Raw genomic sequence first — 12,327 nt, 5'->3', positions numbered from 1 at the left:
CTCAATATCTTTTTTCACTTATTTAACACTTCACTTAAATAGCTACATGGGGTGTTTTTTGTTTTTTTTCTCGCCACAGTCACAACGTAATCCAGACCACATGGGGGTTGGCCTGCACCTGCTTTATCAAACGCCCTAGATGTCAAAATTGTCTCTGAAGAAATTGAATATTAACTACCGAGAATTAGTCTGGGCAGGATGGTGGAAAAGAATTAACAGGAAAATGGGGTGGAGGGGTTTTGAGAGTCTCGAGGGGGAAGATGAGGTGTGAGGTGAGGTAGTGTGATTGACACAATTTTCTCATCAAGACCTCTTTCACTGGTGAGTGGCTTTGGAGCTTTGTACCAAAAGGAAATGTATTTACCAACGCAATCCTCTTCACATGAAACGGGTTTCCAACAGAATAAAGGAAAAAAATGTGTTCAAATAATTCAGCGCAATTTTCAGTCAACATACAAAACAGAAGGAAAGGAGGAGCGCTGTGACCCATAAAGACGTACACAAACCACCAATGTTTCTGCAGTGCGTGCAGCGGCTGCCAGAGAGCATGATGGGTAGAGTATCTCAAACAAAATCAAAATGGGATCTTTTTACTCAAACCTGGACTATTCAAATGCTCATTGGCATAGCGCAAAGCCTTTCTTTACAATCACAACCACAACTAATCATCTCTTGGGCCGTTACAACGGGCTGTGACGTAGCTGCATTAAATTCTTAAGCGCAGTCACATCTGTTTATGCACTTCACCGCAACAATGCCTCTGCAAAATCCAAAAGACCATCAGAAAAGTCACATTTAATTACAGAGGGATTACAAATTTAACGCGATGTTGGCAAATCTCCCCTAAACAATGTAAACAAACACCGCTGAGGACAATCAAAAACACAAGGCTGTTGTTTTTCCTGTCCCTGTAAGTGGGCTTGCCTGCATCCCTAGCCTACCTCTGACAGGAAAGACACACCCTGCGGCTGGAGAGATGCTCAAGTCCCTACGGATGTTCATAGCATGTGGGTAGACAAGCTTTAAGCGTGTGTTTCTCTGTCACAAGGCAACTGTCTGGTTAACTCTAATCAAGGAAACTGGTGCAAGGGCTACATTCGTGGGTGTATGTACTAACTAAAGGATGTAAGAACACCTGTCCTCTGAGGTCAGCCACCAACAAAGAATGGTGGCCTGCTTCTGACTCGTACACAAACACACACATGCATAGCCTCGAGAAGCATGGAAGAGAGAGCTGTCTGTCTGCATCATAGTCGCTGCTGCAGACGAGGGTGAACCCCAAGCTCTGGGCATTATGGTGATGCTGTGGTAAAAAACACACACTCTGCTTCTAACCTATTAAAATGAATCTACAGTGACAATGTCCAGGGTGTTGTTATACAACCTACTCAGTTAGCAAGTGCAGTGTAATATTTGAAAAATAGTTGCTGTTGTCTGGCACACAAAATGAATACACACAAGGTTAAAATAATTTATATTTATATGTAGATTCCTGTGAAGCTATGACATGTGACCATTTTCGTTGGCCTAACAAGATACAAAATCTTCCATCACTCTACATCCCACCAGACTTTCGCACCATGAATATATTAAATACGTATAGTAGATGAATTAGACAGCAAGCTTCAAGTATCAAACAGAAAAGAGAATGGGAAAAAGTATATCTGATAGCGGCGATAGAGGCTAGCTAAAAAACAAAATGAAAAGCTGCAGATGGAGCATTGAACATCTTATTCTCTGTCCTGCTCTCACGGTTAATAATACAACTCTACTTCTGACTGTAGGAGGTGTTCACTGTAGACATGAATATGTTGATGACAACTGCACCTGACAGTGAGCCATGGCCAGATGGAGGAAAGCAGAAAGGAATGAAGAGAGAAAAGGGTACAAAGACGATACCACGCACAGAGGGGAGAAGTGACAAACATCTTGTTTTTCTAGCACTTAGAAAGCTATTATAAGCAAGAAGGGCTAACCTTGCCACAGCAATGCATGTGGATGAACTAACTACACAACTCCATTTGAGAGGCCGTTCAGGGTTAAAGTGTGTGAGCGTTATGGCTCAGGGCTTAAACACATGGCAGACACGTGCACAATATCATGGCACAGAAAATAAGGTTTGTCAGGGCAAGCGGTCGGTCAAGAACATTACTAAATGAAAATTTTAATGTGCACATTAAATGACTATGTTTCTTTTTCAATCACTTCACCACTGACTGGAGATGTACCAGGAAATAACACTGTCTCATTATAATTAAACCTTACAATTTGAAGTGCAACTCTACTGTGAAAAATAAAACCCTAATTATGTCAGTAATGGAATAAAGCTCAATGATTTAACTAGTGTGCTCCCTGGTTTTCTGCTCTGCACTGGGGGTTTGACATTCTTCTCATGGATGCTGATATGCTGTTAGAAAAGGCGACCTCCATTTTAAGCCACTGGAATGCAGAGACAACGGACAGCCAAGCGGGTGAGTTATCAGAAGGGTACAGGGCCACAGAGTCTGCCAGGAACTCCACTCAGTACAGCCAGAGGAGTAGGATGGATACCATGTCCTTACTGCCAAATACACTATCCGCTCTTCACTTGCTCTAGCTAAACTATCTAGCCTCCTACACACCAACTAAAAAAAGCTAGTTTTCATCTTTTGTATTCCAGCAGTTAGATCAACTGCATTGGTTCCTCAGACTGAGGTCTTAAAAAAATCTAATGTCTGGAAACCACCATGGCTGTTGGCTAGATTTCCAAAGTTTTGCACGCTATAGGAGCCTTTGGAGCAGACACCAGTGACATCAAAATTCATCAAAATTTACCGGGCTTTGAACAATTAAATAAAATTATGTTGATTATTATCAAGAGATAAATTCCTCTCTTATTTCCTTTGCTTATTTACAAGCAAAGGAAATAAGAGTCAACGCACTCTGACTTCTTTTCTTCAGTTCTGTTTCAGGCTCATTTTATCCGAGTTCTCTCAGTTTTCCTAACAAAGACATAAATACAAACGCATACAGTCTATATACAAACACAGTTCATGTGCAAACAGAGAAAGACAGACAAACAGACACACACACTTACATACACACAAAGCCCCCTTCAGGACAAGGGTTTACACTGACATTAAAGAGCCTTTGTTTAGCCTCAGTTATCGCTACTCCACAGGCGGGTTATGTTGTGAGCATCTATGTCTCTGCCACTGTGTGTTTGTGAGGATGTGTGTGTGTGTGTGTGCGTGAAATACAATGTATGGAGCGAACTCTTGCAGACACCCTCAGCACCCAGAGCTGACTGCCGCATGGGTTTACGTGCACGGGCATACTAGTTTGTTTTTGTGTGAACAACTGAGAAACAACAGCAGTTCTACCAACAATACTCACAGAAGCAGAACAATTGTGCCTTTTGACGTGTTTGTTTGTGGTGGTGGGGAGACAGGAAATGAGATCATGCTGAGGGCGCTGGCTGTGTGCACGGAAGGCTTATCGAAGAGCGGGGCCAGGCCAGGAGGAGAATACCAATCACTTATTAGCAAGCCTTGCTGGGCTTATGGAAATGAGGAATAGTTCGTTCAGTGCAATGTATCAAGGCAAGGCGGAATCTGGTTACACCACGCACTCACTCTTCTCATTCAATCATCTCACTCTTGCTCTCAATCTCTCTCCAGCTTCTCACCTACTTCATTCTAACCATAATGTTACCTTAATGTTAGAAAGTATCAGTGATGTCCTAACATCCTCTTTAACCATTTATTACAGCAAAGTCTCCCACTTTCCTCATACCTTAGATACATTCCATCTCATTTCACTCAAGTTGTAGTTTGTGGACACTTCACAGAGGGCACAGACTTTAACACCACTCTTAGTTGCTAAAATCCATCACTTCTCTTTCCACACCTCCTCCTCTCTGTATCCATTCATAGCTTCAGGGAACGGAGCAGGCTTCCTTTTCCTCTTTGTCTTAATACACAGGATCTTGCCTTTCCTCTTCTGCTTATCCGTCATCCCCCTGTAGTGCATGGGTCTCTCACAGCCCAAATCAATGTTTTTCTTTGACTACACACAGCCTCCCTAGCTACCAGCTGGCAGTCTGCCTTTAATCACTCATTCAGTTTTAGGTGGAAATGTTTCATCATGCAATTAATCTATTGTATTTACTTTCATGTTGTGGCCTGATCCTAACTGCACACATACATTTTCCACACAGGAAAAAGGAGAAGACAGGTGTATTAACCTACAGCAGCTTGCATACTTGATCTACACGAGGGACGGGGGACATGACGCCACAGTGATGAAGGAGTGAAAATTAGAGCTAGGTTCCAGTGGTGACATTTTCGCCTCAAAGCCCAATAGACTTCAAAGCTCTCTATTCAGCACATCCAGCATTTAGTGCCTAATCCATGGCTCCTTTGATAATTCTGTTTGGGTTTATTTTGGGGTTGCAGGCAAGGTGAAAATACAGAGTAAGGATGGAGAGATGGAAGGCGTAAAGATTGATGTCTTCTAGGAGTTTTGAAGATGTAAGCAAAAGAGGCACAGAGCAAAGTTTGTTAACCCTTGGAAGAGTGCATGGAGAAAAAAGTTAACATTCAATCTCTCCTTCAGCATTCATTTGAATGTTGATCGTGATAAGTCAAGGCTGCCCTTTGGCAAAACTGAGAAAGTTGTGGAATAGTGTTAGCCATGCCATGCTAACTTATCTACAAACCTGTTATCCATTGAAGGCAGGGAAGCAATGGCTGATCTAAAGCAATCTAAAGCTCAATCACATCTCACCAACACAGTTACACCTTCATCACCAGAATAGCCACCACTGTTATCCATGTCACACCAGCACCACTTTGTTGTCCACCATCCTAACTTCCTCCAAAGTACTACAGCTTTTGGCAGTGTTGACGATGCTAAGATCCAGTGTTTTGGCATTTACAATTATCTCTGAATTCTGGATGTCACAGCTTCAGTGGTTTATGCTGTGATATTAGTCCCCTCAGCAGTGTCCTTGTTGCTGAACTACTTGCAATAACTTTTAGATTCCTTGATGAAAGTGTCTGTTTGCAAAAAGGTCAATATTGACACAGCTGTCAAACCACTACATTGGATGTGTGCATCATCTGTGCATCATGTTTGATATGATAGCATCGATGTTGGTATTGGCATCAACAATCATGTATCAGTGGGATGCAGTATGGGCATGCAGATACTACAGATAAAACCTTGCAGTACATCTCCAATGCAATCTTTGATTCTTGTGTCGTCAACCTGCGTCCTTTGTCCTTCATTCTCATTGTTCGGCTCTGTGCCTCTTAGCTTAACAATACACAGATAGACAGGTCAAGGCAGCACAAGGCACCATTCACTTACAGTATACAAATAAATGAGGTGAGATGCAATTTGGCATGAGTGCATTACGGACATACATCAACCAGCTTTCACAGTTACCCTCTGCCATGTTAACTGACAATAACTAGAGCTCTTTATGTTTAAATGAACATTGTAATTACCTCCTTATCAAACAGCTAACTAGAAAACAGTCCGTTTATCAAATTATTGTCATGATGCATGGCTTGCTAGCCACAGCTATCAAAATCCTCCGCTCTGCTGCTCTATCAGTGAGGTGAGGTAAGGTGTGGGGCGGTACATTTCCAGGACTGGTAATGACTTAAGGGGGTCAGAAGGATATCAGGAGCTGGCATGATAAGTGATGACACCCTCATGGGAACAAGCTTAATGACTTTCCCTGTGCAGGGAAGTGGCTGGTTTGGCCAGGCAATTTTACCGCAGTGAAACAGAGAGGGCCAGGACATTCTGTCTGTTCAAACCACTAGAGTCTCTTTTTTTTTTTGGTATTCTCAAATCTCTCTGCCTTGCAGTGAAGGTGAATCATCATGATGCAATGAAGCAAAGTTTGCTATCGTACTGTAAAACCAAACAGAGCAAGCACACATGTACACATGCACACACTTTTATCCTTCTAGGGAATGCAGAGTTGCATTTTGTAATAAAATGTTTCTGATTCATTGTATGGACAGAAATATTAATTCTAAGTTTTTTTCCCTAACCTGAATTGTTTTTTCAATCAATTATGACAATATTTAATATCTGTTTATTATATTAGCATTACCACAGTTATTCATATATTTTATCCTATATATGTGCAAATTGAGACATTTGATGTTTCCATTATTTGTTTATTTCTCAAAAAAAAGTGTATGTAGATGTGTTTTATTTAAAAAGCTTACCATTGTTGAGACAAGAAAAAAATTACGACCTCTCCAAAAATTAAGTGCAAAAAGGAAATATTGATACTTCACTCCTTTCCGTTTTTAAGGCAGATAAGTAATTTATCTAAAAAAAAATGTAGACTTGCAGGGGGATCAAACATCTGTTCCTTTGAGGTTCGTTAGTTAAGAGGGTTGGAGCGCAATAGGGGAAAATGAGGGTGAGGGTGGGTGATGGTTGGGGATTTAAAAGGATCCCATTACTGAGGTAAACAACCCAAAGTGCCATGACAACTCCCTGAACACCAGACAAACACAAATGCAACAGAAACACCAAGAGCAGAACTTTATCTGCACTGTTATTTTCACTGTCCTATCCTATATTAGCGCTCATGCCCTCATTTTGGATGTTTTCAAGCTAGTGAGAAGTTCGGACAGTCCTGTTTACCAGCTGCTCAGCAGCTTACATCTAACTGAGGGTCCCATTTCAAAGAGTCAGCACAACAGAGGTGGCTTCCATGTGTGCATGTTTTCAGCATGAAGCATTTCTTGCCACCAAGTGACACTGCCCACAATCCACCTGGGCATTTAGCAGTTGGCATATACAAATACACAGGGAATAAAGTGGAGACAGAGACATGCTTAAAAGACATGTCACACATCCTATCGGATGCCTGAAGGTCAACCAGAATGACATGCTGAGCTGTCAGTCAGCTGCCTATCAATGTGTGTGTGTGCATGTGCATAGCAGAGAAGGGGAGCCACAGATAGCATTTAATTGAAGGTTGAAGTTATCAGATAGCCTGCGACTCAGCTGTCAGTCAAGATGCAGTCACCACGGTGACGCTTTGCAGTGTTCTGCATCGCTGACGACATCAGGAAATGGCTGACTTTGAAGAACAGTGAGGGGGTGGGTAGACAGACACACAGGCAGACAGAATGATAGAGACACAGGCACACACATAAACACGTGCGCAGACAGATGTGGGACACACAGGCAAGTACACACAGGACAGAAGAGGGACACACTTAAGGGAATTAGAGTAGAAGCATGCTGGCAAGGCAAGTTATTTTGGTAGAACTGACATGCTGCCCTGCATCCAGGCACCAGGACAATCTAATTATCTACTGGTAAAACTTGAGCAGGGGACACGTAGGTGATCTGACAGAGAAAACCCCACTGAGTGAACATGACCCTAGCCTAAGGATATGGTGAGGAAAAGTGGGAATCCAGTTTTTAAATCAAAGTAAAAAAAAAAAAAAAAAATGAGAGGAAGACATGTAAATGGCAAGTGTTTAAAAGATAAAGGAATAGTACAACAATGACATATCCTTGGCATCCAGGCAGCTCAACAGGTGACCCATAAACGGGCTATAATCCCCAATGCAGCAGCCTGGGTTCGATTCCAGCTCCCTTTGCTGCAGGTCTTCCCCCCATTCTTCTCCCTACTTTCCTGTCTGCCTCTCGACTAACCTGTGTAATAAAGCCAACAAAAGGCCAAAAAAATAACTAAAAAAAAAAAACAAAAAACAATGACATATCTTCCACCGTTGGTGGGTTGATGCCAAGAACACAAAACAAGAGACTTGTACCATCATTCCCTGCTTTCTAGAGAGAACCTAGAATTGCATCAGCAAGACATACACACATGCATTTTCAATGAGAGGAATCTGGCAAATCAGACGGAAATGTGAGGGGGGATAATATTCCCCAGTCTAATAATCTTCATTACAGTTTCCTCTCCTTCAGCAGTGGACAGATGGGTATAGGAAGTGCCATCTTTTTCCGCTCCTTCGTGATTTCTTTCCTCTCTCCCTTTTCCTGTATTAGTCAATACAAATTAGTTCTACCCCCCCCCAAAAAAAAAACAAGCTAGGTGTCTTTCGACAATTGTGTGCAGCGAGATCAGTTCTGTAAAGAAGATTGCTGAACACACAGCAACATTTTTATCTGCCAGTGTCTACTGTTCAAATAATGAAAAAGATGGATGTTGGCACCTCCACAAACAGGTTTTAGTACACCAGTTTTTTCACACAAACACTGTTCCCAACAGGTACCATTTCTGACAACGGGAAAAGTTGGCCTAAAGCATTTTATTTCATTGAGACCTTGTGCTGATTTCCCCAGGTCCCTATCATCACATCTAAATATAACAAAGCTATCTGGAATTTCCTTCTTTCCCTGCAGGCTTAATGTAGTGCATCCAGGCTCCAGGACAATGTGTGTACCAAAGAAAGTGTGAAAAAAATTTCCAACTTGAAATATATGGCATTTTTGTGTCATTGTGTTTCTGTACTCGTCCGTGCTTGTACATCTTTATGTACATGTTAGTGTGTGTGTTCATTTGTATCTACTAAGGTCATCAGTGAGTCATCTTGGCCACCAGGGGGAAGCCTAATTAATTTAGTAGCCTTCCTGACAGCTCGTAAACACAATACAGAGTTACAGCCCTGCACTGTGCAAAGCAGCATAGCACAGCGAGCAAAGGGAACATGGGGGTCATCTGAGGATGCCACACTTTTAACAGTTTGTGTGTGTTTGTGTGAACGAAAGAGGCATTCCTTTAGTGTCTCTATAGGCACAGGTGGTACCCATTGTTCCACACATTTTCAGACCTTCCTCACTCTTCTAAAAATCTCATATGTCCATTTACAGGGATTGCACAAGACACACACATGCACACACACACGCAGAAGACACACACACATAATACAGTGACTTCAGCAGTAATGAAAAGCCCGCCGTATATCTTTAAATAGCATGTTCTGCATAGAAAAGAATTTCAGTAAGACGACCACAGTATCAGAGGTGTCCCTTAAGTCAACTGCATGTTCATGAACTGAACAACAAACCTGTCAGAGTCAGTCTTATCACATGCACACTTTCTAAAGATGTTTAAGAATCACAGGTACCTTTTAATGATTCTACTAATGTATAGTGTCCTAAAGATACAGTATGTTTATGATGTTAAAATGTACTAATGCACAGGTTTAACAAAATTTTGCTATGATACACTATGCCATTCACAAGAATTCTTGATATTTCTACAAAAATGTTTTTCAGTAACATAAAAAGCACACAATGGTAGACGTAAGTACAGACACATTATTACTACATTACATAATTGGGGGACAGTGACTAAAGATGAAAGAGAAGATGTGGTTGGTTAATTTAGCTTGGGTCTGGTCTGAGGGTCAGCAGGAGCTAAGCTGATCCCAGCCAGTCTCTGGTGCCCTTTATCAATGCTGTCAGGGGGAAAATACAATCCACACCTGACTGGGCCTTGCCCTGCTCTACGGTGCCTGTTATCCTTCGTCACTTCCCTCCATTCATTTCCTCACTGCAAGCTGCTGGGATTACGGAGAGCAACGTAGTTCCTCAAGACGAGACACAATCATTCACATATGCCCCAAAGATTACCATGAGGCCAGGAATGTGGTTGATCGACTGCAGTCAAAGCCTGACACACACATTACAAGGCGCAAGGGTTTTACCTCGTCTGTGTGTTCACCTTCCTCCTCATTTCTATAACCACAGTGATACCTTCAACATGTACTATTCTTTCCCAGCTATCTGTGTGTGCATTTAAATGTGTATGTCATCTGAGAAAAGTCATCCACACCACTGCTGTAACCAAAGCGAGTGGCAAGTCCAATAGATTTCCATCTCCTTAAACTGATTATTTATGAAGTTGCAGTTTACTTTTCATGATGTTGCTCCTTTCAATCCCCCTCCTACTTTCCCTCTGAGAACTAATCTACAGCAGAGTTGGCCCATAAACACCCCAGCATGCTGTGTACTCCTGAGACCAAGGCCAAATTAGACTGCTGTTTGATATAGCTTTAACAGTAGGACATTAACAACGGTGCACATGTTAAGAGCCCAACAACTATTGCTTAATAAAATAACCAAACAGCCAGGAGTTGTGTGCTTACAAAACCACAAATGTCAAAACTCGTGGAGTACATGAGGAAAGAACTAAGGATTGAGCAACTATGTAAAACACAGATGAGTTATCTCCTTAGTGCTGACAGATTGCTGAACTATCAGCAGCTGTCATTTAAATGACACATCAAATACATACGGCCGAAGGCAAAAGCACCAACTGAGAGTGTAGCTGGGTCTCTGCATATGGATGTAAGTTTGTATGTATGCACTGCTCATTTATCTGTAAATATGAACAATTTGTAGAAAAAAAATATTTTCCTTACAATCCTCAAGCTGAAGAACCTCATGCACACAGCACAACTATACTACACAACTGATGTTAGGAAGCTTACAATTACTTATTATGATGTTAGACAGCAATTAATTTTTTTCCTGGTACAAGTTTAAATATTACTCCTTAAACAATTGAGGCAAATGCATCAATACTACTGGCAATGTGACAAAACAACCATAGTGAGAGATGTCTGCTACTTACATCTGGGTACTCTTTGACAGGCACAAACAGTTTTTCCTGCAGGTGAACGATGGGTCCAATAGGTTCAGGCAGCTCCAGCGGGTGTCTGTCCACAAGGCCATTCACTGTGTCACTGTACATGTCTTTACGCACTCTGTTGATCTCTGAAACACACAAAAATGTGTAAACTGTGGTTAGCAACTATATAGCAAGAGGGCAGCAAGATTTCTTTTTTATTAGAGGAATGTCATATTGATTTTGACTTATGGGCAAAGGCTCAGTGCAGCTTGTAAATCTTTGGGAAAAAAATACAGAAAAACACAACTTAAATTTGTTAATTGCCTTGAGTATTGTTATTTTTTATAGATAAACAATTTTGTAATTTTGCTTTTTGAGATTCCCAACAGCTTGTAAGTGTATGAATGTATGAGCATGGATGCTTCTGAATACCTACAGGAAATAGTTATTTTTCAAAACAAACTGTTCTGACTAAAAGCAGTGAATCTGTGTTTGTGTGTGTGCTTGTGTTTTATATGCCAGAGACAAAAGTTAAACGCTGCATTATTTACGGGTTAAGGCCACTGTCTTTCCTTTCTCCCTCCCCAGTGGCTGTTTTCTAACTGAGCAGCCTGTGCAAGCGGCTGAGCATGAGACCAGACGCACAGAATTGCTCAGGCTTAGGTATATGCCGCCTTCAGATCTGATCCCTCTGTCAGATAAAACTAATGGACCTCTCTCACACACATGCTGCCAACAGAGATTTCTGCTCAAACTCTTTCATACACACATACTAACCTCTAATTCACGCGCACCCCATTTCTTTACTGCATGTATAGGTCTCATTTTTTCACACACCAGAGAAATGCTTTGCTGCGTGGGTTGAGAAAAAGCATTCATTCATGCTACCAAACCTATGTGTCCATACATATGAGTATGTCACAATTAAATCAGGATCGACGGCTGCAGTTGTAACACCCATTATTAGAGGACACTGTAGGGTCACACTTTTGCTTCCCACGTCTCCATCACTGTACAGTCATAGCATCACTAAACTAAAAAGGGCCAGAGAAACGACATCCAAAAAAGACATCTATTAAGACAAGTTCATGGGTCTGAGTAAGAAACGGCTGGGCCAAAAAGGTAGGGCTGGTGAGGCGTTGAGCAATGGTATAAGTGTGTGTGTCCCATGTGATTTTCTGGCAATGGGGAGCTCTATAATAAACTGTAACTGGGGAACCTGACACTCAACTATAGATGTCCTTAGTAAAGTATGCCTGACCTCCAAATCCGTACCTTGCACTTACACAAAATTGCAAGATGGGTCATACTTGCATAACAAGGTTGTACTGTAGTTTTGTAGCGTGCTTCTTTGTTGTATGTTACAATTGTACAACAGACAAATTACTTAAGATAAAATATTCTTGAACTCATGGATTCAGCTGTGGAAATGGTTCCTGCTACTAATAAAGTGTCTTCTTTGGATGCCTCCGATGACAAACTGAATTATTGTGTCACTTATGAGCCCACAGAGGTTGACAAGCACACAGGAAAAACATCTGAGTGCAGCTGTGTGGACAACACCTGCAGAAGACATTTGAACTGTACAAACAAGCCAGGAGAGTCAGTATATAGCGACTCCTTCCCAAACCATATGACCTCACCACTCTGTTCCACGGATACTCCCAATCCTTCCAAAGATGAATTCATCATTATGG

The 12,327-nt window shown here is 41.6% G+C and overlaps 1 protein-coding gene across 4 annotated transcripts in view; it reads right to left on the bottom strand.

Moving 5' to 3' along the window:
- qkia (QKI, KH domain containing, RNA binding a) overlaps positions 1-12,327 on the bottom strand; it is a 78,556-nt gene that overhangs the window by 40,016 nt on the left and 26,213 nt on the right. For all 4 annotated transcript variants that reach the window (XM_023277425.3, XM_055005600.1, XM_023277427.3 and 1 more), the window contains exon 2: positions 10,634-10,776. In XM_023277425.3, coding sequence (XP_023133193.1) covers positions 10,634-10,776 — 143 coding nt within the window. The remainder of the gene's footprint in view (positions 1-10,633; positions 10,777-12,327) is intronic.

The sequence above is a fragment of the Amphiprion ocellaris genome, chromosome 20 (assembly GCF_022539595.1).
Source record: "Amphiprion ocellaris isolate individual 3 ecotype Okinawa chromosome 20, ASM2253959v1, whole genome shotgun sequence".
NCBI classification, from domain to species: Eukaryota; Metazoa; Chordata; class Actinopteri; family Pomacentridae; genus Amphiprion; species Amphiprion ocellaris.
This window is presented reverse-complemented; position numbering and strand designations above follow the sequence as displayed.